The sequence below is a fragment of the Branchiostoma belcheri genome, unplaced genomic scaffold (genome assembly GCF_001625305.1).
Source record: "Branchiostoma belcheri isolate BF01 breed outbred unplaced genomic scaffold, Haploidv18h27 scaffold1, whole genome shotgun sequence".
In the NCBI taxonomy this organism is placed as follows: Eukaryota; Metazoa; Chordata; class Leptocardii; order Amphioxiformes; family Branchiostomatidae; genus Branchiostoma; species Branchiostoma belcheri.
In genome coordinates, this window is record NW_017802379.1 from 8,223,991 (window position 1) to 8,246,831 (window position 22,841).

At 42.5% G+C, this 22,841-nt stretch overlaps 3 protein-coding genes across 3 annotated transcripts; 2 read left to right on the plus strand and 1 right to left on the minus strand.

Annotated features, from left to right (window-relative positions):
* Window positions 1-1,030: 1,030 nt before the first annotated feature.
* On the minus strand, window positions 1,031-10,224 carry LOC109462436 (phytanoyl-CoA dioxygenase-like). The gene is made up of 9 exons (XM_019758994.1): window positions 10,044-10,224; window positions 8,906-9,023; window positions 8,081-8,181; window positions 7,467-7,568; window positions 7,177-7,216; window positions 6,463-6,663; window positions 5,737-5,821; window positions 4,944-5,130; window positions 1,031-1,150 (listed from the first exon to the last, which is right to left on the minus strand). Exons 1-9 carry the CDS (start codon window positions 10,212-10,214, stop codon window positions 1,031-1,033), a joined length of 1,125 nt encoding a protein of 374 aa, XP_019614553.1. The 5' UTR covers window positions 10,215-10,224.
* On the plus strand, window positions 3,290-4,662 carry LOC109462426 (transmembrane protein 246-like). Its single transcript, XM_019758983.1, has one exon. The coding sequence runs from the start codon at window positions 3,303-3,305 to the stop codon at window positions 4,479-4,481; it is 1,179 nt and encodes a 392-aa protein (XP_019614542.1). The 5' UTR covers window positions 3,290-3,302; the 3' UTR covers window positions 4,482-4,662.
* Window positions 10,225-15,068: 4,844 nt separating the features above from the next.
* On the plus strand, window positions 15,069-20,908 carry LOC109465801 (derlin-2-like). Its single transcript, XM_019763247.1, has 7 exons — window positions 15,069-15,200; window positions 16,029-16,094; window positions 16,765-16,838; window positions 17,000-17,093; window positions 17,675-17,870; window positions 19,519-19,609; window positions 20,459-20,908. The coding sequence occupies exons 1-7, from the start codon at window positions 15,084-15,086 to the stop codon at window positions 20,619-20,621; spliced, it is 801 nt and encodes a 266-aa protein (XP_019618806.1). The 5' UTR covers window positions 15,069-15,083; the 3' UTR covers window positions 20,622-20,908.
* The last annotated feature ends 1,933 nt before the right edge of the window (window positions 20,909-22,841 follow it).

Consider the following 22,841-nt stretch of genomic DNA (forward strand, 5'->3'; position numbering starts at 1 on the left):
AATTTTACAAATTCTTACAAAAAAAATGCATTGAGATTTATTCATTCTTACGATTGGAGATGACATTGTGTTTCAGAAATATCAAAAATTAATCTTGATCCAAGTGATTAATCTTTCTATAGTGCTGAAAAGCCTTTTCTGACCCAAACATACAAACGCGTAAGTTCCTCTGTCTGTCTGTCTGTGACAGCCACATTTCTTAGAGAATTTGAAATCTCCAATTTCTTGTTTACGTTCCTTGAGGGGTAACGTTAACTGTATGTTGAAACCAGTCGTGGCCCTGTCCATTGGCATATTTATTCATATATCTATTACGCTTTTCCAACACAGTGAACGGTATGGTGAAACAGGTGTTCCTTGTCAGGGTCGCCTTTCCAAGGCCACCATACTGACATAATTCCCGGTGTTGAGCCAAATCCTTGAGCTGCCACATACGTGAGAGGTCAGGTGTTTAGGGCTAGGGCTAGGGTTAGGGTTGGTATTGGAGTTAGGGTTGGGATCATTGTTCAGGGCTAGGGTTAGACTTGCGTTAGGTTAGGTTTAGTCTCCCACATCACGACCAAATCCCTCCCACCCCCTGTCTCAGGTATATTAGAAACCCCCAAGTAGTGTTGGAGTCGTGTATTTGGCAGGATCATGTATATGGCTCGACACCGGGCTTGTGTCCTATTCGCCAGGGTGTTCGGAGAGCCCCACAAGGCTCAAAGGTCCACTTTTTGGTCCACTTTTTATGTAAAGGTCCACTTTTTGGTCCACTTTTTATGTAAATGTCCAAGATTTTTCTTGAAAAGATGGACTGGAATTGTAGAAAAACTGCTCCCTTTGTCATTGAATAAACTTTATCTATGATTTTTTCTTGGAAATCCTCTCAAAAATGCACGAAATGCCATTTTAGAAGGTTCATTTTTCAAAATTTTCCGGGGCAGCATACCCCCGGACCCACTAGGAACCTCGTGCCTACGGCGCTCGAGGTTCCCTCAAGCAGTGGGAAGAACCCCCTATTCAAAATCCTGGCTACGGGCATGGTGTCCTATTTGCCAGGGTTGACCATTGAGCGGGTGTGCTTGTTGTGATGGACGATTTCCCAGCGTGTCATCCACGGTCCCTGGATGGTGGCGTCAAACTCGTCCTCAGCCCCGGCTACATTGTCCTGAAAACAAAAAGACAACATTCTGTCACTAAGCACAAAAAAACGACAGGAATTAAACTGTAGTCTCCACCAGATTTGACTCCTTTGCAGGCTGATAAATAGTAGAGAACCGCGACGGGGGTCGACATCGTCTACCAGATACCTTTGACCCAGTGTTGACGTTCACTTCAAAGAAGCCACGTGACAAGCTTCACTGGGTCAGTCTACTGAGGAAGACCAGAGTGACTGGTAGAAAGCTCTAGGTGAGAGAATTTTTTTGTGTTGGAGCAAAAGTTTTAACTTAAACAAATCGTAGAGAAATTGGCCTAAAAATAATGTAGCTGGCCAGGGAGTTGGCTGGCCATAGGGTCAGTTTGCCAACATGCAGCCGATTTCTACCATTCATTCAGGCTGCAAAGGAGTCTGGTGGAGACTAATAAACTGCCTGGCACGTTCGATTTCTTGAATAAGGCACAGTCTCTTGCCAACCTGATGAAGGTATTCACAGAGGCCTAAACTCTGCTTGGAGAGAACGAATACGAATACTGTTTATTCACATTGCATTTGCAGCCGAGTTGGCTGAATTACACAAAGATTAGAGATACACATTAAAAAGAACGGTATTGACAGATTGAAATTAAACAAGTTTTGGATATTGACATACTGAGTACCTTTTTTTCAACTAGGTGAATGGCAGTTTTCTCCGCCATATCACCAACTACAGTACCATGCCAGCAGCCCGTACAAACAGACTGAAAAACTCTTTCTTACACAAGGCAATATGCCTGTACAACGAGTTTTTGCAGTAACTCTCAGGACTCTCTGGACTTTACTTCAGTGCCCATGTGTGGCTTTGTAATGTGTTTATTTGTGTGTCTGTATACGTATTGTAATGTTAATTTTGTATTTGTACTTACTACACAATTGTATAAAAATCAGTGTTATTCAGCTTGTTTGTGCACTAGCTGCAGGGCTGATTTTTATGAATAAAACTTATATTAGAACAGTTGAATGGCAGTGGCATGGCTGAGAATAATGCCTGGGGCAAGTAGTGGTCGAGTCAACACAAGGTCACCTTATTGTTGTTGTTTTATCCATGTGCGAATACAAATGTATGCCTAGCATAGTATGAATTTCTAGTACAGTTCTACACAGTTGAGGAATATCACAAACAAACTACTGGCACATATTTTCTCACAAATCCCATATCGGAACATGTACTTCTAAGTAGTATGAAAGACTTGAAAGTCATACTGAAATTCCAGGTTGCAGCGCAAGAGGGTGAGAGGGTGTTGGTGAAGGCTTGTTTGACCTTCCAAAGTCACCCGACAAGTTTTACCTTTGCTGGGATATCTGGATAGCAAACGCGGCAAATATCACGAGTATCATCGTTTTTTTACGTGTTTCTTTGCAAAGTTTGACGTGAAGCTGCTCTGAGTTTTGTCCAGGTAAGTCGGAATTTGTATACAGTGTTATACATCACAATGCAATCTAAAACTACAGGCGCTCTTGTCTGTATACAAAAACGGCAATTGTTAATAGGTGTTACGGGGATACCCTTGCTACACTACAAAAAGCATTTCAGTAAAAACAATGACAACTTTGGCCAGTTAACGTTACAGGCTCATTCGTTAACGTTAACGTTACAGGCTGTTGTCGCTACATTAATTTGTGATTAACTAATGAGCTAGTTTTACCCTGCTGTCTTAGTATATCCCCATATATATAGCCGGGCCACATAAAACTACAATGGCGCCTGAGCCCCACCCTAATACGATAATTGGTTGTGTAAACGTGTACGTATAGTAGACCTACTCTGCTGCATATATTTTATTTCATCCTGTCTTGTACAGGTTAACGTTATTGTGTTATGCTATTGATTAGTGACCAGTGCTAGTGGTGACCATGCATATATCTTCATGTCTGGTGGTTATTATCGTTAAGAGATACACTACCTCTCTATGCCTTTAACATATTCAAGTCTCTTCTTTGATAAATACAGATGTACAAATCTAGAGATCATCTGTCGATGTCCTCATCTCCCGTGGATTGGAAATGGATGAGCTATACAAAAATCACCATTAAAATTTACTGAAAGGCATGCAATTTTTTTGCATGCAATTGTCTAAAATTTTGTAACAGATCTAGATACGATACGGTCCAATCAGTCACGATGTCTCGCCGAGTGTCCCTCCTCTCGATCTTGAAACTTTACTTCTTGGTGTTTTGTGTGATTTTACCGGTCCTGTGCCACAGAATGTACTTCTCAATCTACTACAGTCAGTACCTTCACATGGCAGGCGAGGACCCGGGCTCTTATTCGGGAAGGATCAACGACGAACGTAGAAGTCAAGCCCAAGAATTCTTCGCTTCAAAAACAGTCGACGGGTCTTCGAACGTTGTTCTAGACACACGCACCAAAGTGAAGCTAGCCATTGGAATTCTTACCGTAAACAGGCACTTTAGGACACAGGACGGTGGTTTTTATAATCCAGGATACCTTCTTCAAACTGTAGCGGCGATCTTGCAAGACAGACCACCATTCTCCACTCGTGTTCTGATCTGTAACATGGATTCTGATCCCATCTCCCATTCCGATGCGGTCTTATTGTCTCTACTAGTACCCGTTCGGTCAAAATATCAGCTGGCGAATGGGCTGAAACCGCCAGAGGGCGCAAATGAGAAGTACAGGGAAGACTACGTCTTCTGTTTGAACCAAACCCTGGCCCTCAACTCGGAGTATATCCTTGTTGTGGAAGACGACGCCGTCGCATTACGTGGGACGTTCGATATCATCGACCACATCATACGAACCAAGCTAGAACATAGATATCACGGTTTTGAACTGAAGAAAAATGATAAATATAACTCCACAAAAACGGTCATCAAGCTGTTTTCTCCGCCATATCACCAGCGTGATTTTTTCACCGCCAAACCGAAACGAATCATCATCAATTCACTCGAACTTCTAGGGATCGGTATTGTCGGTGGCACAGCAATTATTATCTTGGATTTCCTTCTTGTTGCAAAATTCCGGAGACCATTCGTGTTGGACAAGCGGTTCTTTGTCGCTGCTTTTTTCTGTTGTGCTCTGTCGGCGCTTGCTATCTCCAGACCGCATCTACTTGAGTTGAGAAGAATATCAAAACATCTGTACCTCATGATAGAGGCCAACGACTGCTGTACGCAGGCAGTTTTGTACCCCAGAGGAGCTGCTTTGGAGTTGATGTCTTACCTGCATACCTACGGGAGGCACTACCCCAGCAAACCGCTAGACGGCGCACTTGACGATTTTGTGAGAACGCGCGGATATAGACAGTTTGCCGTGGAACCTAACTGTTTTCCCACATAGGGAAATATTCCTCTCGACATCATTCAAAACTGACATTTCTTCAGCACTTTGTGTAGGACTCTAGTAAAATGAAACATTTCATAAAAGCAATGTAGGGAATCTTAAAATTGTATGTACATACTATAGTTGTATGCATGTATGCACTTTTGACAATTTGAGTTGACTTTTGACCCTTAGCTTATGTACCGATTATGTTATGTACAACTTTGTATTAAGTTCTTTAATTCCATTTGATGTTTCCAGTCTGAGCTTTTGATTTTATGTTTCTATGATTTCTGTACCTATGTTTATGTTCATGTTTATGTTCTGGTGTCTTATAAGCCCATATGGGCTGGGGCGACAAAAGTCGCAAGACACGTAAATAAAAATTCATTCATTCATCCATTCACTCATTCACTGTATGCTTGGCGAGATTCGCATGAACTGCATGCTCTAAAATACCAGGTTACGCCCGAAACTCACCACACTCTTTTGCTGCTGTTTATTACGATCCACCGCCTCGAACGCCTCCCAGTCTATGACCAGGTCGGGGTTCTTGGCGGAGCGCATGGGGAGGCTGCCCTTCAGCCCCCACAGGCCGGCCGGCTTCCCCGGGTTCATCCAGCGCAGGTCCAGACTCCAGCGCACATCGGTAGAAATGTTTGAGAGGCTGCAAGAAAAACCGAGCGGGGCCAGTTTAGTTTAAGTATACACTAAAACACTTGTGCACCTACATGTATCGTTACCTGTATCAGCTGGGCCGATACGCTGGCTACGTATAGGAGAATATTTGCCAGGGATGTTTGGCAGCCTTGGGGTTTGAATGGAGAAAGAAACAACCTTCCGCGGCCGGACTGGCCAATTTTACTATCTTTAATTTTTTTTGCGAATTCTACGATCCGTGATCCCGTAGCAAGGCCTGGTGGAGGCTAGGCCGATATCTATATACAGCGCTGACTACAGACGCAACAATATTGTGGGCCTCTTTTCCCTCAAAACGCAGATACATCACACACTTTTTCGTGTTCAAGTTTTAAAATTTAATTTTGGAATACAAAATGAGTAGTGGTCACACGAGTGCTTTATACCGTTATGTTCAAAATGAGAGGACTAAAGCTAAAACGGTTTGGAAGGCCCGGAGGTGACCAAAACCCAAATTGCGAGCTATATTACATTTGCTGACAGAAGGCAGCCCCAGCTGTGTGAAGGTTAACTTGTAAGTCGCGCGCGTGTGCCAGCAGTGTGAGGGTTAATGTATATATTAAGTCGTTCGTACCTCCTGTGTGGTGTGAGGTTGTTGAAGAGAAGCACACTGCCGTACGGCATCTCACATGTCACCACGTCTTTGGTCAGGTCGCAATCTGTGCGTACAACAAACTTTACTTTTTGTAATCAACAATTGCCATTACAAGAAATTTCAGACTCTCTGAAATTCTTGGAGTTTCCGTGGCCTTCAAGTTCACAGCATGATAGACCTCCATGAAATGTTTGGGTTTTCGTGAATGTATTTTAGTATTGTAACGGTATTGTATCGGTATTGTATGATGTAATTTAATCGGGTATTACACAACATCCTGAATTCCTCCGCATACCACCCACTTACTCCTACCCGGAGCGTCACCTTCAGGCTTGACCTTCCTATCATGTCATATCAATCATCTGTCAAAATCACCTCCCACCCACCCACCATGCAACCGAAGGTATAATTAAGACAATGCAGAGACACAAAAACCCGCACAACTCAGCCACCCAAAGCAATTCTTCCGTACCCAAAAGTACGTAAGATCACGTAACTGGGCCTAGATTCTAACCCCGACAAAAAGAGTTATCGCTGAACACCAACCTGGAGTTAGCCTTCGATTAAGCCCTCCATTCGCAGCCTTCGATTGGGCCCTCGATTCGATTTGGTGCGCACTTTTTCGCAGAAGGCTGAATCGAAGGCTAACTTCAGGTTGGTCGCTGAACTACAGAACCTATCCCGCTATATCCGACGTACCCGTACCCAGAGTTTGCTCCATTTCTTCCTTGGCCATCTCCACGTACCACGTGCCGCCCGTACAGCACACGTGTTTAGCCAGGACCCCCTTACGGTGCCCTCCCCGCACCATCTGCATACAGCCGTTCTGTACCGTGGCGTCCAGCAGAGGGATCCAGGCAGTGGGAATCAGCGTGCCGAGCGCCTCCTCGTCCATGTACGCGTTGTCTAATAATTGAAAGGCAGGAAGACGAACAGAGTAGGGATAACGTGTATGTCTTTCTTCCACCTAAAGATAACCTGGAGCATAATCTGAGGAACCAAAAAACTCAATATAAACTTCCACTCAGTAGTGGTCTGACCGGCAGAAAAACTCTTTCATTGTGAGAACCACGAAAGATTTACAAAATGCAGAGTATGCATTGTGAATGGGCAATTGTTTTGTAAGCCCATGTGTATTGTATAGTGATTTTTGATTATGCAAATGTTAATATGCTTTTAATCTATCTGTAAAATTTCAACGCAACTCGTCTGAAGAGGTGCAGTACGCGTGCAAAGTTGATTTTGATTAAATAAAGATTTGATTTAAAGGTATTCTATTTTATTGAGGTGAACTAATACTATTTTTTTAAGGTGAAGCAACGAAAACATGAGGACATGGAGATAATAGTAATCATTGAGAAATTTTTGCTAAAAAATGATATTGATTTGCATGTTGTTGTCTATTGTTGAAACGTTTACCTTGATGCCATGGAACCTCTGTCTGCTCGTTGTAGGGCGTCTGGTGCAAAAACAAAAACAGTACAACTGTTCATCGCTCTGAAAAAGTAGTCATCTTTACTTCTAAAAATGATTGAATAAGTATGTTAACAAGTTTGCGTTTTCTCTTGAGTTACTCTGGTCATCATTCAACATTGTAGACTTTTGCGCCATGTAGAGGTGCCGTGATTCTTGAATAGCTGTTTTATTTTCATCACCACAGATCTAGACAGTTCTTTGAAGCGTGTGCATGTGATGATATCGATACTGACTTTGGTCCGGAGGTTCCAAATGGGGTTTCCAGCAACCTCGGGTCCGACCAGTTGCTCCATCACGTTCAGGAGGCGCTCATTGGACCAAAGATCTCGGAAACTCTGGAAAGCATTTAGTAAATAATCTTGTATCTTTCACAATAAGGCCACAGCAAGTCATTTTATGGATGACATCAATGCGCGCATTGATTAAAAAAATTCGTTGGCCTTCGATGGTTGTCAACATACCGAAAATGGACAAAATGGTGTAAACGTCTATCGGTTCAGAGACTGTCAGCGATCCAGCAAACTTGAGACTCGATTGCTCGCTTTTGATGGCAAGTGTTGACAGTCTACAAGGCTTAAGGACAGATGATACTGTTAGATACCGGAATAAAGACCTGAGCCAGTGAGGCCTGTCAACCGCGACGGGGGCCGACATCGTCTACCAGATACCTGTGACACATACCTGTGTTGATGTCACTCTTCCACGTGACAACAAGCCTCGTTGGGTCAGTCTACTGATCGAGGAAGACCAGAGTGACTGGTCGAAAACTCTAGGTGAGAAAACTTTTTTGTGTTGGATCAAAAGTTTAACTCTATACACTTGGCCACCTTTTGTCACAATCACGAACCTTTGGTAGTTTCCCAGTCTTGTGTAAGATGACGGCAGTTCCGGGAAAGTCTCGTTCGAGTAGAGTGAGTCGTTTGAACAAGCCGGCATCTTTGTGCTTATCTGGAAAAGATAAAAAAATTTATAACAACATCCCGTTTATGCCATGATTTGCGTCATCATTAAGCTAAATATGCATAGTTGAGTAATATAATGTCAGGACCCGAGAATAGAATAGAAGGCAACAACCTAATACTAATATAAAATTCCTGCAATATACCGGAAAGTGTCCGACCAGAGTTCGGTCGTTTATTTTTCAACCTATCTTTCCAGTCATCCTTTCTGATTACTGCACATATCAATGGTATGGTTAAATCAGGTTTATGAGCTAAAATCTCCGCAGTCTCCGCAAAGGCTGTGTTGAGCCAATTAAATCCTCGAGACGTCACATACGTGAGAAATCAGGTGTTTAGGGCTGGGGTTAGCTAGGGTTAAGGTTGGTATTAGAGTTATAGGGTTAGGATTATATAGAGTTGGGATCATTGTTCAGGGCTAGAGTTAGACGGATTGGGGTTAGGTTATAGGTTAGGTTAGGTTAGGTTAGGTTAGGTTAGGTTAGGTTAGGTTAGGTTAGGTTAGGTTTAGTATCCCACATCACGACCAAATCCCTCCCACCCCTTGTCTCAGGTACATGTATATTGGAAACCGGAGTCATGTATTTGGCAGTAGTCATGTATTTGGCTTGACATCGGAGAATGTAGCTTTGGTCCTTCGTATACATGCGGGCTACATCGTCCAAGCAGATGTGTGCTCATCCGTGTTACGCTCGACAATTACTAGTAATAACCTTTGATTTTTCCCGCTTTAAACAGCCGTTCGGCCAGGTCGTCCACAAGGCGCTCGATGTCGTCTCGTACGGGCTGCAGTTCTTCCGGCTTCAAGAAGTCCTTTACTAGGACAAAGCCCTGCAAAACGGGAAACACCGCTTAATCTGGTACATACATTTAGGCCAAAGCGAGTAAATTTCATGGATGACATCCCCCGCAGACTCCAAATCTAATGCGAGCGGGCGAAAAAAAACAAGGTTCTTACATTTTCAAATTTTTTCAAACATTGTACAAGTGGCTAGATTCAGTGGGAACATCACATATACACAGCCGGCATCAGACATCACTTCATCAAAGTAAAAACAAAACATTAAATCAGAACCATTCCTTGTCTCCTCTCTTCATAGTTATCTGCCATTCACCTTCCGGCATGGCAGCAGACATATTTGCCCATTTTCGGCATGTTGACCACTGTCAGAGGGCATCAAAAGTTCTTCTTGTTTTTCCAAAATCAGGCGAAAATTAATGCGCGCGCTGATGTCATCCATAAATATTACTTGCTGTGGCCTTATGCTACACCGTGATCTCAACACAAATCTGTATCCGCATTTAGGCGGGCTGATATACATGTATCTGTATTCTCCTCACCTGAAGTGACCCCTGGCCTCATACCTCAAATATGTAGTTCCAAAGTCCACGAACACCCAGCATATATCAGAATTATCGGTACCAATTCCCTAATCTCCAAGAAAAGGAAGCGGTAGCATTCTCTATTTTGTTGTATTTTGATAATTCGCACTTTGTATGTCTCTTGAACCCACAAAAGCGTCCATCATTTTAGAAAAAGCAATAGAAACGTAGAAAAAGCAACAAAAAAAACAACAACAACAAAATCGTCACAACTGCTTCAGGCTGCTTGGAGATTGGAAATACGCCCACTTCCTACAAATATACGCAGAGCGCGTATATGCTAGCTTTCTACAGATGATTTGGTGTTTGAAGACACTTCACTTGAATTATATACGGACAGTTTTACTTAATCTTGTTTGTTTGAAGTACTTTGAACTGTGAATTATATTTATATCACTGATTCAAAGGCAACTGATTCATATGGATTCTGAGCTTTGGTTACAAGTGTCTACGAATGAAAATACAGACCTCTTCGAAAAACTGTCTCAGTTGATCGTCGTCCAGTTGACCAGGCTTCTTCTCCTCCGGCTGCGGTGGCCGGGTGAGGTAGACCTCGGGACAGCACGCCGGGGGCGCCGCTTTCTTCCGAGGAGGCTCCCCTTTAGACGGCCCGGTCCTTTTCTTCTTCTTTGGTGCCATAGTTCTGACTGGAAACCGCACGTCGTCAATTAGGTCAACGGTCAGTTGGACTTGTTGCTTTGACGAGTACAGTGGCCTTTGCCCGCAACACATAGCCGACATGGAATTGAAGACTTCACTAATAGTATCTCGTAAAACATTTATAGATTCCTTGTTTATTACCTCCTTGAAAAATAGAGGTATTGTTTTTGGCGCGTCTGTGTGTCTGTGTGTGTGTGTGTGTGTGTGTGTGTGTGTGTGTGTGTGTGCGTGCGTGCGTGCGTGCGTGCGTGCGTGCGTGCGTGCGTGCGTGCGTGTGTGTGTGTGCGTGCGTGCGTGCGTGTGTGTGTGTGTGTTGTGTTGTGTTGTGTTTCCGCACATTTGTAGTCAACATAACTTCAGAACGCTTTTATGGATTGTGATGATATTTGGTTGGTAGGTCTTAGGAAGACAAAGGTCAAGGTCAAATATTGGCTTTCTGGTGGCTGACCTTGGTACTGCAGCAGAACTTCCGGTTTTTGTATCTTTTGTCCTGAACATACTATGGTCTTGGATTTTTGGTGACACTTTATTTTTATTCCAACATTTCATGACTAGACATGGTGACGGCACACTCAAGTTATATCAACTTATTTTTATGCCACCACCAACGCAACGCAGAGGACAAATACAGGACAAGACACTAAGTGAGGAAAGTTGTGTAAAGTGCCTTTCTCAAGGCTAGGGCACGTCTGGACTCGAACCCGGGACCTCTTGGTTCCGAGTCGAGCACTCTGCCGCTACGCCACACGACTCAATTTTATTGCTATCAAGTCCCGTATCATCCCTTGTCGTGAATATGACACCCCTGTTATACATGTTCGAATCGTCCACGATGTCCACCGTTTGTGACGTCTCTCTGTCTCCAAGCGATCTTTGGAACAACAACGTTCCACTGACCACATTTCCCTGACAAACGTCGTCACAGACAGACGCCATGTGGGAAACTATCATAAATATTATGAGCTGTTGCTCGATAATCAAACCCAATAAAGTCACACCAGCTGGAGAAGGGGTAAATGATGGACGGAAGGAGTCACCTGAGCCACAGGACATGTCTATGGACAGGGGGAATGACGGTAAGTGACGCGGACGTCTTCTGCGGTGAACCCTCCGGATGCACCTGCCGGATTCTGATATAGTAAACCGTGAATTCCGCACCGCCTCTCAACGTGCTCAACGTGTTACCGGATGGTAACATACAGGACACTTCATGAGTGTAATACCGCCATGTTTTTAATGAAAGATAAACACAATAGCTTTTGCCATTCATGACTTTCTAACTCAATCGGCATAAAGTCTATTGATACCACTCTTCTCTTGACTTTGCTGCTCCATGACCGACTGTGCATGGTGTTTAACCGTATTTCGGTTTATTCCAGAAGTATTCCTCGCGCAAGTCGCACAGGCTCCGCTGTCCCAAGCCAGGTCTACCAAGTCGTCGGACGACGTACTAGCCGACCTGCGACAGGCGGGCGTGATTCCGATCAAATGCCAGCCGACCTCCGTGGCCTTTGAGGTGGCGGACCCGAAGACCGCCTCAGCGTTCGAGCCGAACAGCGCGCCCCCACGCCGCCCAGTCAGGCTGGAGAAGTTGGATCGCAAAATGGAGGAGAGGCGGGAGATGGTGAAGAAGAGAATCGCCGAAACCCCAAACGAACTGCGGACGCAGTTGAATGAGGCAGACGAGCGGAGACGGGTAAGTTTACCTTCTATCTGATATGTAATATAGAAGTACGTCAATGGGTGGAAAGTTAGATCCATGGTTAGATGGAAAGATTGTGATTGGCAGTTCAATGCAAGAAGAAAAGGAAAGTTTAAGACAAGTACTCATCATTATTGTTCACCTAGGACATACTTGCCAAGAGATCCCGGAGATTGGCTAACCAGGCTGCTAGGAAGGCGGCAAAGAAGCCGTGTGATGCAAAATCCACCGCTTTCTTCATCAAGCCGGCAGTGAGCGAGTCCGATGTCATTTCTACACGCGAGAGTAAGAAGAGAAGGGCTATGGAGGCCCGCATGGAGAAGCGTCGGGCCCGAGTGGCGAAGAAAGCCACAGTGGAGGCGCTGGAGGCACGTCAGGCTGATGCCGCGGAGAGACGCCAGGTACGCAATATCTTCTCTTTTTTTTTCCTTTTTTTTTATATATTCCGAAACATGTAATCACAAGACGTGGTGACGGCACACTCAAGTTTTTCAACTTATATTAATGCCGCCACCAACACAGGGACAGTACAATACTCATTTACACCTGAGCGAAGTGAGGAAAGTCGTGTAAAGTGCCTTTCTGAAGGGCACAAGATCGGTGGCATGCCAGCACTCGAACCCGGGGCCTCTGGTTCCGTGTCGAGAACGCTGCCGTTACGCCACACGACCCCACACGACCCCACACAATATCTTCTGCTACCTGTGACAAAAACAACTCCTATTGCAAACCAGAACTGACGTCGACATAACAGTGTTCGTCCACAAATCGTTAATTGAATCATATACAGGATAGAAGCGTAATTACATTGTCTATAAAAAGATGTTCACAATTTTACATCGATATCTCACTACCAAAGGGCTGTGGTTGGCCTATCTGACATGATCGTATTCCTCATGCCCGTAGCTGGGGGGGGGGGATTTTACAAACTTATTGTGGAAGTACTAGTACTTAGTACTGAAGTAAACAAGAAGCGAGTTCAAGACATTTACATGAAACAAGGTGCTAATAGTAATAGCCGCTAGTCGGCGACCTGTCAGCAGCCCTCTGATTGGTCCCCGCTATAGAAATCTACTGGATGTCGTATAGTGTACACGGGGGGGGGGGGGCGCGGTTGGGGGGTTCGGAAGGTCCACCTTTTCAGTGGTCCACTTTTTATGTAAAGGTCCACTTTTTGGTCCACTTTTTATGTAAAGGTACACTTTTTATATATGAAAAGGTCCACGAATTTTTTTGGAAAGATGGACTGGAATCGAAGAAAAACTGCTCCCTTTGTCATTGAATAAAAATTTATCTCTTATTTTTTCTTGGAAATCCTCTCAAAAATGCACGAAATGCCATTTTAGATGGTTCATTTTCAAAATTTTCCTGGGGAGCATGCCCCCGGACCCCCCTAGGAACCTCGCGCCTTCGGCCCTACTATGGGTCCCCTCAAGCAGTGGGAAGAACCCCCCATTCAAAATCCTGGCTACGGGCATGTTCCTGTTTCTCCTCCATACAGGAGAAGGTGCGAGCCACCGTGGACAAGGCCAAGCGGTTCGGCCGCCCCGCCAGCCCCGTGTGGATGGAGCCAGCAGGTAAACTCGGCAAGGAGGAGCGCCGGGAGACGCATACGAGAGACCACAACCACCGACCTGTTTCACCTTTTTGGAGACTCTTAGAGCAGCACTTTATAGTGTGAACTTTGTAGACTACCGGTACCTTACTACAGTTTGATTTATACATGCAGTATAGGTGGTCTTTTTATTCACCTGAATATTCACCTGACTCCAGGCCATTAGTTACCCTTACTGGGTAATGAGGCCGTCTTCGTGGTGTAGACAGTTTGGGCAATTCAGTAGGAGAAGACGTATCCGTATCTATCAGGGTGGTCCTTCCACTCTATAGTCAACCTGGTCTTGAATACATTTACTGAGCTCCTGATTACTGTGGCTGGTGACAGTTTATTCCAAATTGGGGTTGTTCTTGCAGGGAAAAAGTTGGACCTGGGTCCATTTGATTTTTGTACCTGGTACTTGTAGGCATGTCCTCTAGTCTTTTTCGATTTTTGATCTTTTTTTACCGATCTTTTTCGGTTTTTGAACGAACTCAAAGTATATCTTTAATTTAAGCGTGACAAATCGAACAGAGCACGCCAATTGTCTAGCGTCATTCCATGATGTTAGCATGATGTACAGTCGGTTCCATAATCACATAATGTTTGTTTACTATATTTGAAAAAAAAATGAAAAAAAAAAGGTTTTTATCAAAGTTGTTATATGTTCCAGGGTGACATGTTCTGCCCAGACTGTAATATTTGAACAGGTACACAGCTGTGGACAAAACTCCTTCTCACTAATGGGCTTGTTTTACTTCAAACCGATTTTTAAAAAAGAATTTACAAAAAAAAAAAGAATCACCATGTCCCCCGTCAAAAAGGTACAGTATTGTCGCACACAGAAGTTATTTAGTAATCAACCAGGCTAATTTATATTCAGTACCCATAGTCATGATAGTGTACCAAAAGTTCGACCTATATTAGTTCTAGAACACGTCATTTGTATCTGCTCTCAACTATCGACGAAATACAGTACTTCATTTCTAATACAGCTAATAATAATCAATTTTCTGTCACAAACGTTTATTGCACTGTTTGTTGTTAGAAATTAAATCTTTTAAAATATCCAAGACAGGTGAATAAAGTTTTCAATTTCTGAGACGATCTGTGATTTATTTCCTTTTTGTGACCTTTGTTAGGGTTACGCCCTTCTGTAATTCACGTATTTCCCATTCCCAGCATACATTGCGAAAACAGAGGTCTAAACCTCATTTGCATAGGACAGGAAGGCATCGGAATGATCCTGTTTTTCAGTGTGCACGTGTTTTGACTTTTGAGGTGTTGGGGGCATTTTATGCTCAACATTAATTAAATTTACTATGGGTCGAATCTGACAACAAATAGAGAATGAAGTTTTTGTGTTCTTTTCAACATGGAACATGTGGTTTGTAACGTTATAGTGGTAACGCTATACTGATGCTGTAACGTTATAAACCCATACTAGTATTCCAAAAAAGACATTTCAAACTTTCCGCCAACCCGAACGAAAGTTTCATACTTCCCGCCATGCACTCCTCAAGGCTGACGTGGCGAGCCGGTGCCGCGGTGCATGCCGGATCCAAGAATCGCAAAGATGGCGTACCAGACGTTTCAGCAAGAGTACCTTCAGATGCCCCTCATCACACGGGCTTACACAACAGCCTCCGTCCTCACAACCATCGCTGTGGTGAGTCTCCCTCCTCAGGAAATTACCGTGAAAATTTGAGCAGCGTGCGTTGTACCTAACCGGAGATATGGACGGATATTTTCAGACCGTATTTAAGGGGGAGGGCCGGTGTTAGAAGCCGGATATTTTGTCAATTGTTTACTTATTGTTTCGCTGTTAAATTCCTTTTTGGATGCCGGTCAACGTAAAATTGCATTCTTATATATTGTAGATGAATACAGATTTGTCCTAAGGCAGTACAATAAGCCAAATATTGCCTCCAAAATATCACAGACGGGCCTGTGCTTTTTGCCAACTCACAACGTGCCAGATGATCTAAAAGTACACGTCAACTTTCCGGAATAAAAAAAATTATACATAATTAAGGGTCGGAGTGACCCAGGGTGAAAATTATTATTGTGTCATGAAAGTGGAAGAGACGATTCGTGAGCAACAATGAAAGATCTCGCACCCCGTGAAATATCTCTAAATTTTTGGTTTTATTTTATTTTATTACTACATGAATTCAATATTCATTAGGCAACAGATAGGCATATACAGGAAATTATGAGATAACCTTTTCTGGGACCTTTGACCTAACTTTCTTTCAGTGTCCACTGGCCCCAACATGCCTGCTACATGTAGTACCATTTGGAAATATTTATGGAAACACAAGCAAACAGACAATACAACGAAAACAAACCTCGCTCCACACACATAGGTTTTAACACAAAGTTTTACCTACATAACGTTATACATTATAATTTCACCAAAGTTTCTTCAAGGTACAAAAATGTGTACTGTTATATGATGTATCCGAATTTAGACATATTCTTGGATTTTTTTCAGCAACTAGACATCATCACACCATTCCAGTTGTATTTCAACCCAGACCTTATACTCTACCAGTACCAGGTAAGTTGACCATAACTTTACAGTGTGAATCTTTCACATAGAATTCCTTTGCTAGATTGGAAAATAAGCTGTAGTTTGAACTGCATACTAGTATGTGCAAGGTCAAAGGTGAAAGCCCCAACTTGTAACAGTTCTTACATCAGCATGAAAGTTCATCTGAGTTGGTAAATTACATTATGAAAAATTTAAACTGTTCTCCAACTCATAAATTTGACTCACCGGAATTTTCGACTGAATCACTCAGTCTTCCTCAGCTACTAGTATCTTACCCAAATGCTGTGGACACCTGATTTTTCCCATGTGTGATGTCAGCAAAGGTTGTCAGAGGTTGCCATATACATCAGGGCACTTCAACCATCGCTCAACCGGGACGGGGGCGATATCGACTTCAGACAACCTTTGACCCTTTGCTGACGTCACACGTGGGAAAAATCACGTGTCCACACTCCACAGCATTTGGGGTCAGATAGCTGAGAAAGACTGAGTGATTCAGTCGAAAATTCCGGTGAGTCAAATTTATGAGAATAGAGAACAGTTTAAATTTTTCATATTGTAACAGTTCTTGTTTAGACCATATCCATGATACCATAATAATCCAGATGTGTTTTGTTTGTGTCTTGTTGACCCACAATCATGCCAAATTTAAAGGTTTCTTTTCCTTTCTCCTCAGGTATGGCGGCTCGTCACAAACTTTCTCTTCTTCGGCACAATAGGATTCAACTTCTTATTTAATATGATATTCACGTATCCTTCCATCAGCAAATGTTTTACCTGATAAATCATAACAAGTTGATTAATACATTTATTATTTCTTGGTGATCTTTTATTTTCTCCCAGTTTACAAGGCCTGTAGTATAGTCCAGTAGTTGTTGAATGGGTGGAAATTCCTTAACCACAGACCACAGATACCGGTACTGCCGGATGCTAGAAGAGGGGTCCTTCCGTGGGCGGACAGCAGACTTTTTCTTCATGTTCCTGTTTGGAGGAACTCTTATGATGGTGCACTTTTTTTTAATTATTTACAGTCGTTCAGTAATGCAGTCATAGATTTTCATATACGGATATGTCATGTATTGGGTATTGTTACTAAGATTAGTTTGGTAGCTATTTATGGAATTTCAGGTTCAATCTCTGAAGAGAGGCACTAATGTTTATAATTTGGTTTTGCTGGCATTCTACTTCATTTTGTCAAAATTTACATACATTTCTGGGTTCCTGTTCCCAAAAATGAATTCAATCAATTAATCTTTATATCCGAATTGTGTTGTGTTGACTTAACACAAACAGATATACACACTGACACACACACATGCATATAGACAAACACACCTGTCCTTGGTGCTGAACTGTGAACACCATGATGGAAGACTTGCAATTTGTTTGGAATAATGAGCTTTGAATGTTCAAATTTGTATGAATATATAGACTTCTGAATAGAATATTTAACATTAACTATAGACGAACATATACCCTCATGACAGTGTAGGGTTTTTTAGATACCGGTAGAAGATGTTTGCGAGTCATACTATTACTATTTAATCCAAGTCAACTAACAGACTATCTGCCTTTCTCTTCCCTAGATCTTTGCGTACTTTGTGAACCTGGTGTTCCTGGGCCAGGCCTTCACCATCATGCTGGTGTACGTGTGGAGTAGAAGGAACCCGTACGTCAGGATGAACTTCTTCGGCCTGCTCAACTTCCAGGCACCCTACCTGCCCTGGGTGCTGTTCGGCTTCTCCTTACTACTGGGGAACTCTGTGGTGGTCGACTTGTTAGGTAAGCAGGCCTCGGAATTAACTTTTCTTCCTATTGTCCCAGCACTGCCCCTAAAATAAATTTCAACTGTCCCAAAGTGAGGATGAACTTTCCCAACCTGTTTTTTTGGAAGTATTGTATAACTTCAACTTTATTTTGCTTACGTTCTGACTCCCAGGCGCACAATAATTGCAGCGTAGACAGGAAATTTGAGGGGACTTTTCTGCAGCCAAAAGCCAGGACATTCTACAATGTGATGAAAGCTCCTTGGGTAAACCAAGGATGTTTTACCCTGGGTAAACGAATGGCTGACAAAAATGTCCCAAAGTGTCTTTATAGTTGTCCCGGCCAAAATTTTAGTAGCCAGTGGCCATCAGGACACCGTTAATTTCGAGCCTGGGTAGGTACGGACTATTGCTATAAATACTAGGATTCAAATTAGTTTGCAGGGCTCGAAATGCCACCTGCACATGCAGGTTAGGCATAGGAAAAAATTATGTGTTTCCTGTTTCCCAACTGACCATAGAAAAAATGTCAACCCTAGTCTTTTTTTTTATCCCTGTAAGGAACATGAATTTTTTTAACTGATCAACCTTTTCTAGCTCTATGAGTATGACACCTGAGTGATGAAACATTGTACAATCATTTTTCAACATTGATATTGAAAATAGAAGTTTGTTCATGCAAGTTTTACTTGGTTGAACAGTATGTACAAGTTGGATTAAAAACAGTACAGTGACTTTTGTATGGTCTTCTGTAACAAATGGATCTAAGAAAGTAAGATCTAACAAATGGCAATGGATTCTGAACAGTGTCAGTATGATCCATTTATAACTTCCTAAATCCTGAGTGATGCAGGTAAAATTTAGCCTGGGTACCATCCCCAGTAGTATATTCGCAAACTCTATAACTGGGTCTGGACTTGCACACATATGTAGCGTCTGGAGTCTAAATATTCGTTCAGATTTTGAACGAGCGCGCTGATTGGTCCTACTCGTCTAAGCCCTTTTTGGGGTATGTACATATTAGGTAAGGGCCGTTCGGACGTCCGAACGGCGACGTTAGCGTCGGTTCGAACGTCCGAACGCCTTATCATCAACATGTCTGACGGCGAACCGAACGCTAAAGCGCACATGATACAGCCGTAGTCAGTCTTTCCGCGATAAATCATCAACATGGCTGACGCACAAGCCGCTCAGCTCACGGAGGTTGATGTTGACCTCGCAATCACGTCCGTTTTGGACGATTTAGACAGAATATCGTCGCTCAAAAATGAGCAAAAAAGATGCATTGAATAATTTCGTTCGTGATGTTTTGGGCGTCCTACCGGTAAAAAAAAGAACGCACCGAGAAAAGGAACACTCGCGCGAAGATCTGTGTTTACAAAACAACAAACATCACTTGAATAATGCAGGCGCGCCATTGGCCGTCGCCTCTGAGGCTCAGCCAATCAAATGAAGCCCCGCTGCTTGGGCTAGCTCATTACGTGACGTCATGACCAATCGTTTTATATGTGTGCAAGTCCAGACCCAGTTATAGAGTTTGCGAATATACTACTGGGGATGGTACCCAGGCTAGGTAAAATTTGTCTTGTGCAGGTAATTTTTAATGACATCTTTGCTGTTAAAACATGGATGATGTTCATTTGTCTCAATGCTGTGTTTCTCAGGAATTGCTGTTGGCCATATTTACTACTTCCTTGAAGATGTCTTCCCAGAACAGCCAGGAGGCTTTAAGATCCTCAAGACACCAGGGATTTTGTATGTATCAACCATATTTTGAGTTGTGTTCTCAAATCTTTGTAATCCTAGGGAGCTACTTGTCATTAGCAAATTACTATATAGCTCATTTAAACACTGTTAATCACTTCAAAGTGTGCAAAATATCTGGTTGCCCAGTTGCCCCGGGCAACCAAATTTTACTTGGGGCAACCTATTTTTGAACCTACTATGGTGGCCCAGTGTGCTACCTGAATTTTAAGAAGCCCCCCCCCCAAATCATTGCACCACTGTATCCGGCAGATGCTTTAGGTATTAAAGGCTGTTACAAGTATCAGTTAACTAAAGGCTGTTAGAAATATTGTCAAAGGCTTATGTATGTAACATTACTTAATTTGAGGAAAGTAGTAACTTCTAGGTGGGGCAACCTAAAATTCTGATGGGCAACCTAATTTTTGCTGTAGGTTGCCCACTGGGCAACCTGGTTCAAAAAGTATTTTGTACACAGCATCCATGCCAGCTACAATATCATCTACAACTGGAAAGGTAGCATTTGCAAAGCAAATGCATAATGTTTACCTTCGCATATGGTCTGCTCTGTTAATTCTTACTCAAATACATTCTTATATATGGTCAATCAGGAGTATAAATCCCTCCTACTATAAAATTGCAACAATATGTAACCCAACACCAGTTACCATGGTGAGGCATATCCAAAACATTTCCCCTTCTATCACAAAATTAAATTCCTGCAAAAATAAGTTTTTAATTCCTAATGCCAATATTAGGTAGGAGTCCGTAGGACTATACAGTACATTGTAGTTAGAAAAGTTAGGGACAAAAGAGTCAATGAATTGGTGATCTTACAGGAAAACTTCTTTTCATCTTTAGGAAATGGATATTTGATGCTCCCCCTGAAGACCCCAACTACGCCCCCCTTCCAGAAGAGGACAGGCCAGGTGGCTTCCGCTGGGGGGAGGGGGTTAGGGTCGGAGGGGGGGATGAAGCAGAAAACCAGGGGGGTGCAGAAGCTGAGGGTGACCAGCAACAGTGACCCTAGCACAAGTGTACAATTACAAAATATTCAACCCTTTTGTGTCTCCAGCTATAGTTATATGAGGCTTGCTGCACATATAGTACAGATCTTGATGAACTTTCCTTACCAATGCATTTTACACAGGGTTTTGTCTCATTTATTTCTCTTACAAAAGTTGTGTAAGTCGCATCTAAGTCGCGATTGAAAGTCATGTAAAAGTTGTATGTGTAACAGGTGGGTAAAACTAGCAAAAGCTAGCCTCCTGCGCAGACTTCTCAGGCAGTGTTAATATTTTTGGGGGGGGGGCAAGGTGAGTAAAATGCCGAGGAAGGACAGTTTTGCTGCCGAGGGACTCTGCTTTAGGGGGCGAAACCGTCTTTCCTGGTAAAGTCCCTTGACAGCGAAACCATCCTTTGCATATAACTCGCGTTGCTCAAAAAAAAATTGACGCCACCAGCTGAGAAGTCTGCAAAGAAGGCTATGCAAAAGCTGTGTAAACCGCATGTACTAAGTACATGTATCTGCAATGACTTACTTGACTTAATCCTCTTCGCCCGTGTATCTGCAATAGGAGGTATAATTCAACCACATGATTACACCAACTTCTACATGCATTTTACACTAGAAATGAACACATGTTAAACTAAAAGTGCACGGCTTTTGCACACAGTCAATAAATGACTTTTGATGGTGATTTGCACGTGTGCACATGGGAAGTTATTTTTGATCTGTACTGTAGATATAGATACTAGTATGCCAGAGTACAGTAACAGAAGATAATACCTTTCAAAGGAAAACAAAAGTCATACACTACAAAGCATCCTTGAAACTACAATGATTAATAACTACACAATGTTATAGTGAGCAAATTATACTTACTGTTTTATTCAGCTTACATGAAGCTTCTAAATGTATTACAAAACAGTTTCAGGGTGTATAATTATGCACTTCTGGTGCTTGAAAAAACACCATATACAGGTTACTGAGGTTAGTCTACCTGCGCCTAACCTGTACTGGTCCATGTACTGGGTATGTGCATGTTAGTGCAGGTGAAATTGGAGCTGTGCAGGTATTTCTGATGTCTACCTGCACCTAACCTGCACTGGTCCATGTACTGGGTATGTGCATGTTAGTGCAGGTAAAATTGGACCTGTGCAGGTATTTCTGATGTCTACCTGCACCTAACCTGCACTGGTCCATGTACTGGGTACATGTATATGCAGGTTAGTGCAGGTAAAATTGGAGCTGTGCAGGTATTTCTGATGACTACCTGCACCTAAACTGTACTTGTCCATATACTGGGTATATGCAGATTAGTGCAGGTAAAATTGGAGCTGTGCAGGTATTTCTGATGTCTACCTGCACCTAACCTGCACTGGTCCATGTACTGGGTATGTGCATGTTAGTGCAGGTAAAATTGGACCTGTGCAGGTATTTCTGATGTCTACCTGCACCTAACCTGCACTGGTCCATGTACTGGGTACATGTATATGCAGGTTAGTGCAGGTATTTCTGATGACTACCTGCACCTAAACTGTACTTGTCCATATACTGGGTATATGCAGATTAGTGCAGGTAAAATTGGAGCTGTGCAGGTATTTCTGATGTCTACCTGCACCTAACCTGTACCAATCCAGATACAGGGTTTATGTATAAATGTGGGTGTATGTGGATTTTTATTTGCCATTGAATGTTACAAAACATGAAGCATAAAAGAAATACAATGTCAATGGTTTTTGAACAGTTTATAGCCCATAATCCATACTTCCTAAATTCTGAGTGGTTCAGGTAAAATTTGTCTGGTGTAGAAAAAAGATTTTGAGCCATGACTTTTATGCACTTCAACTTCAACCTTATTGCCAGATTTTTCTGAACATATGTGAGAAAAAATTGTTACCTTAAAATTTACAGACAAGTTGAGTGTTGCTCCATGACATATGTTGTTTACTGAGTATCATGTACATGTATCATTGTTGTATGTGTATTTTGTTTTCATCATTTGATAAAACTGAGTATCACAGCAAAATAAGTTTATCATCCATACATTTTTGTACTATACAATCACTTCTTTTTCAAGAATGCACATTTTTTAGAATTCTAAAGCAAAAGTTAGCAATTTCCAATTTCAAATATAAGATTCTGCTATTAAGTCTTTGATTAAAAAAGTCTTATGTAGTTGTATGTACTAACTATAATACATGTACATGTAATTGCAGAGTGTATTTTACTATGCAGATA

Bases quoted from the DNA above. Each gene is read 5' to 3' on its own strand.
- LOC109465801 (XM_019763247.1), top strand. From the start codon at position 15,084: ATGCCGGATCCAAGAATCGCAAAGATGGCGTACCAGACGTTTCAGCAA. The intron at 16,839-16,999 runs GTATCCTTCCAT...CACAGACCACAG, and splicing joins TTATTTAATATGATATTCAC to ATACCGGTACTGCCGGATGC. The intron at 17,871-19,518 runs GTAAGCAGGCCT...TGTGTTTCTCAG, and splicing joins TGTGGTGGTCGACTTGTTAG to GAATTGCTGTTGGCCATATT.
- LOC109462426 (XM_019758983.1), top strand. From the start codon at position 3,303: ATGTCTCGCCGAGTGTCCCTCCTCTCGATCTTGAAACTTTACTTCTTG.
- LOC109462436 (XM_019758994.1), bottom strand. From the start codon at position 10,214: ATGGCACCAAAGAAGAAGAAAAGGACCGGGCCGTCTAAAGGGGAGCCT. The intron at 8,182-8,905 runs GTTATTACTAGT...TATCTTTTCCAG, and splicing joins TAAAGCGGGAAAAATCAAAG to ATAAGCACAAAGATGCCGGC. The intron at 7,217-7,466 runs GTCAGTATCGAT...TTTTTGCACCAG, and splicing joins TTTGGAACCTCCGGACCAAA to ACGCCCTACAACGAGCAGAC.